Source organism: Mustela erminea, chromosome 2, assembly GCF_009829155.1.
Source record: "Mustela erminea isolate mMusErm1 chromosome 2, mMusErm1.Pri, whole genome shotgun sequence".
In the NCBI taxonomy this organism is placed as follows: Eukaryota; Metazoa; Chordata; class Mammalia; order Carnivora; family Mustelidae; genus Mustela; species Mustela erminea.
Genome location: NC_045615.1, coordinates 97105679 through 97110158, shown reverse-complemented (window position 1 = coordinate 97110158; position 4480 = coordinate 97105679). Strand labels below are relative to the sequence as shown.

The window sequence follows — 4480 nt, the reverse complement described above, 5'->3', positions numbered from 1 at the left end:
ACAGCAGAAAGAGGGAATAGCGTATGTAAAGGCCCTGTGACAGGAAGAGGCATGATGAGTTTAAGGAACAGAGGTGGTCAGGGGAATGAAAGTGTATAGCCAAGGGTTGATGGGTTTGGGGGGGCACTCAAGGGGAGAGGAGGCCAGATCTCAAAAAAATCCCAAGCCTCTAACCTTCACAGTAGCTACCACAGAGCCTCTTCTGGTGCAGCCCCGCCTCCCGTGCCCCGCCCCCACTCCCGCCAGGTGCAAGGACTCCAGCCTCCGGCCTCCAGCCTTCTTCGGAGGATCAGGGCGGGGCGGAGGAAGAGCTAACGTCAGTTCATTTCCGCCCCCAAAGCCTAATCAATTTGGCTGCAGCGGCACGCACGAGGAATGGAGAGACTGCTCCATCCTTCTCCACGGAGGTGGCTGCAAACCTCGTCTCCCTGGAAACCGGAATAATCATTGGAAGTAAGCTCATGGCAACTCCGCTCACGCGCGTGGGTGCCACGATTATTATACAAGCTGATTTACACACTGTCCTTTTAAAACCTATACACCATAAATGTGAAAGAAGGCTCACTATTCCCACTTTTCTGGCAAGTCATCCTGCATGAGGAGCAGGACAGAACGAGGAGGTTCAGCTGATGTTCTAAAATCTGCACTGCCTGCTAAAAATACAGTGAAACCTGCTCCTCCTCACAGCTATCGCATTTCGAGTCAATCCCACGCAAATGTCCAGAGAGCCGCATGAAGGGCCTTCATATTACATTTACTGGGCAGATGGTTTCCGTGAAATGTGGGCGAGGGGCTCTTGCACGCGGGCTGCCTTGAGAATGTGGGTGTGGCTTCTCCAGACACAAGGAACCTCTGGGGGCTTGTGCCGGGGTACTCATGGGGCACCAATGGTCACGCACTCCTCGCAGGAAGGGGCATGAAACTGTGAGCTCAGGGGGATGTTTCTGTAGGCCAGAACTGGCTAAGTAGGTGGCACGGACAGAGGTGTGTTCCAAAGCACCCTGCATCTCCCCTGCTCCCCCAGCGCCCCCAGCTCTTTAGCTGCAGCCACGCCTGCCTCTCCAGGATGCAACACAAAGTTATTTAACGCTGCAGTTCGCCAGCAGAGTGAGTCATGGGCTCCCCAGGCCTTGCTGCTGCAGCTGCAGAGACGGTGTGGAAGGAACCGCAGGCGCAGGCCCAGCCACTCGGCCCGATGGGACCTCAGAGGGCCTTCCGGAGACGTCCCATCCCAGGGCACCTTACAGGAAGAAGATGGAGGGCCCAGAGAGACCTGGGGGAAGGCCATCTCGCTCGCCCCACGCGCCTTCCTTCACCCACCTAGAGGTCGGATGGTCAGAAAGAGGCTCTTTACTGTCCCCCCTCCCCCCCCCCCGCTCCCCCACCGTTGCACTCAGGCCGTGAATCGCCTTCTGATGAATTAACTCACACGCACCCGAGCCTGAGGAAAATTCCGCATGTCCAAATGAGATTCATCCAAGGTTCTGTCGGAGGCTTCACCTCCAGCTGGGCAGCACCTCTACCCACCTCCCCACTTGCGCCTACCTCGCCTGGTGTTGCGTTTACCTTGGCTGCAAAACCTTACACCCACCACCCCCATGCACAGGAGCTGGCGATTCCCAGTTTGCGCTGTAGGGTCCCAGCACCTGATCTCCTTAACCCTCCCCTCCCTGGCATCCAGACTCCCGCACCCATCCCCCTCAGCATCCAGGCTCACCCCTTCTCTGGGCTCCCATCTCCCGTCCCCCCACCCAAACCTCCTCCCCACCTGGGCTCTCCATTCTTGGGTCCTTCTCCTTCCCCTGTCCTGCAGACTGGTCCCCTCCCCCTCTCCTGTACCCAGGCTTTCCCTCATAGCCTGACGGCACCGGGTTCCCCTCTTCCCCTCCTCCCTGCACCCCAAGCTAACTTCCTCTGGCGTCCAGGCCGCTGGCAGGCCGGTGGGCGTGGAACCTGGTCGCCGGGGAAGTGCAGACCTAGGGGCACAAGAGGTGGGAGGTATTGGGGGGTGGACCCCTAGGGGGAATCCGGGGGGAATGGAGAGAGCCTTGGGGTGGGGGGTGGTGTTCCCAAAGCGGCCAAGATAGTGGGAGGAAGGCGGAGAGACGGGGGGGGGCACTTCTCTTTGGGGAGGCGGCAGAGGGGCGTCCTAGGGGCTGCGGGGGCTGGGGGGAGCGGAGGAGGGCGGCGCCTGGGCCAGGCTCACGGGGCCGCGGGTGGGGTGGGGGGAGTGGAGCGTCCAGGGAGGGGCGCCGCGGGCTGGGGAGGGGGCGCGCGCGCCCTGCGGTCCTCCGCGCCGCATCGGTTCCCGGCGCGGGGCCGCGGCGGCGGCGCGAGGCGGAGGATGCGGACTCCGGCGGCGGCGGCGCGGGCCAGAGAGGACGCGGGAGGATGAGGAGGAGGCCGGCGGTCCGGCCGCGCGGCGCCGGGAGGAGGCGCAGGCGGCGGGGGCGGCGGCGGGCGGCGGCGGGCGCGCGGGGTGCGGGCCGGCTCGGGCGCGGAGGATGAAGTGGAGCGTCCGCGGGGCCTGCGCCGCGCTCTCCTCCTGCCTCCTGCTCGCCTGCGCGCTCAGCGCCGCCGCCGTCGGCCTCAAGTGCTTCTCGCTGGGCTCGGAGCTGCGCGGGGAGCCGTTCCGGCTGGGGGCGGCCGCCGGCGCCTTCTACTCGGGGCTGTTGCTGGCCGCCGGCCTCTCGCTGCTCGGCGCCGCCCTGCTCTGCTGCGGGCCCCGGGACGCGCCCCTCGCGGGGCCGGGGCCGGGCCCGGGGCTTGGGGTCCCCGCGGCCCCGGCAGGGGCTCCAGAGGCCGCGCCGGGAGAGCCGGGGGCCGCAGCCGGGCCCTCAGGGCCAGTGAACAGCCAGAACCTGCTCCTGCTCGGCGTTCTCGTCTTCATGCTCGGGGTCCTCAGCGCCTTCGCGGGCGCCGTGATCGACGGCGACACCGTGTCCCTAGTGGAACGCAAGTACTCCCACTACTGTCTGCCGCCCCGCGCGCCGGCCGCGGCCCCCGGTCCGGCCCCGGGCCCCGCGGCTGCCGCCCCCGGCCCGGCCCCCGGCGCGCAGCGCGCCCGCAGCACCCTGGACAGCGCCACGTCCGCCAAGTGCCGCCAGCTGAAGGACTACCAGCGTGGCCTGGTGCTTTCCACCGTCTTCAACTCGCTTGAGTGCCTCCTGGGCCTGCTCAGCCTCCTGCTGGTCAAGAACTACAGGTCGTCGCAGGCTCGGCGTGGCCGGCGCGGCCGGCGGAGGGGAGGCCGGGCCCTGGCGCGACCCCGCGGCGGCCCCGGGCTCCGCGCTCAGCCGCCAGCCTCCCGGGCGCGGCGGGGCCGGCGGGGCCGGCGGGGCCGGCGGCTGCAGCCGCGGCCGAGCGAGGCTTCCATCCTGTCCCCGGAGGAGTCGGACTTCACCGCCCCGGGGGACTGCGCGGGCTTCGCGGCGCACCACGCTGTCTCCTACATCAACGTGGGCGTCTTCCACGCATTCGACGAGGCGGGTGTGGAGGTGTGCTGCGGGGGGCACCCGTCGGTGGAGCTGCCGGGGTACGCGCCCTCGGACCCCGACCTCAACGCCTCCTACCCCTACTGCTGCCGGCCACCTTGCGAGGCGGGGCGCCCGTGGGAGCCAAGCCCGGCCTGCTGAGTGCCCGGGCCCACCCCAGATAGACAGCGCTCGAGCCCGCGCACGCCTCCCCGCCCGGCCGCCGCAGCGAGGGAGGACCAGGGCTGGCGTGGCGTGGCACCTTCAGGGGCGGACTGGCCTCGCGTCGCTGAGGGCTCCTCGCCGCGAGACTGGTCCTTCACTATCACCATTTCTGTGTCTGGGAGGTTTCTCTTCTTTTCTGTGTCTGTTCGTATCCGGATTCCATTTTAAAGTTTACAATAAATGTCTTGGGGTTGCCTCGCCCCCATCGCACTTCTCTTTGGCAAGTCCGGTTCAGGGTGAGAGAGCTCAGAGAGCGAGGGTGATTTCACGGGAGGAAGGACCCACGCTGAGAGGACAGAAAGAGCAGCGGGTACTTTATGGGTGGCCGAAGTGAAACAGCACCCAGCGGCAACACTTTGTACACGGATGTGCCTGCTTTTGTTGATACTTTCTTACTGTAAAGCTCTCCATAAACAGTGAAAATGTTTGGTAAATTTATTGCAATTTAAAATTGGTTAGTTCCTTTATTAAATTAATTGCTATGTTATTGAGATATTCATAAAATCGGAGTTAGGGGGCGTCGACACACAAATCAGTTTGGGGCAAATGGTTGAATTTGGTCAAGTGTTGAATTTGAACAGCTGTATTCTGCTGGTGGTTGACTCCATCCAACCAACCCCTTCCTAAAGCTAACTTTCAGACTGGCAGTGGGGTTTCTACTGCAAAGCTGGGCTTACTTTTGGCTAATATATATGGACAATCCGATTCTATTTTGGAAAATCACAGTCATAGTTTTTCTGGCAAAGATTATTTTCCTGTTAATTAATTCATTAATCTGGTAA

At 63.6% G+C, this 4480-nt stretch overlaps 1 protein-coding gene across 1 annotated transcript; it reads left to right on the top strand.

The window, feature by feature from the left end:
• The first annotated feature begins 2442 nt into the window (after positions 1 to 2442).
• On the top strand, positions 2443 to 4185 carry TMEM271 (transmembrane protein 271). Its single transcript, XM_032333503.1, has one exon. It carries the CDS (start codon positions 2505 to 2507, stop codon positions 3633 to 3635), a length of 1131 nt encoding a protein of 376 aa, XP_032189394.1. The 5' UTR covers positions 2443 to 2504; the 3' UTR covers positions 3636 to 4185.
• The last annotated feature ends 295 nt before the right edge of the window (positions 4186 to 4480 follow it).

Coding starts and splice junctions, on each gene's coding strand:
- TMEM271 (XM_032333503.1), top strand. CDS start 2,505: ATGAAGTGGAGCGTCCGCGGGGCCTGCGCCGCGCTCTCCTCCTGCCTC.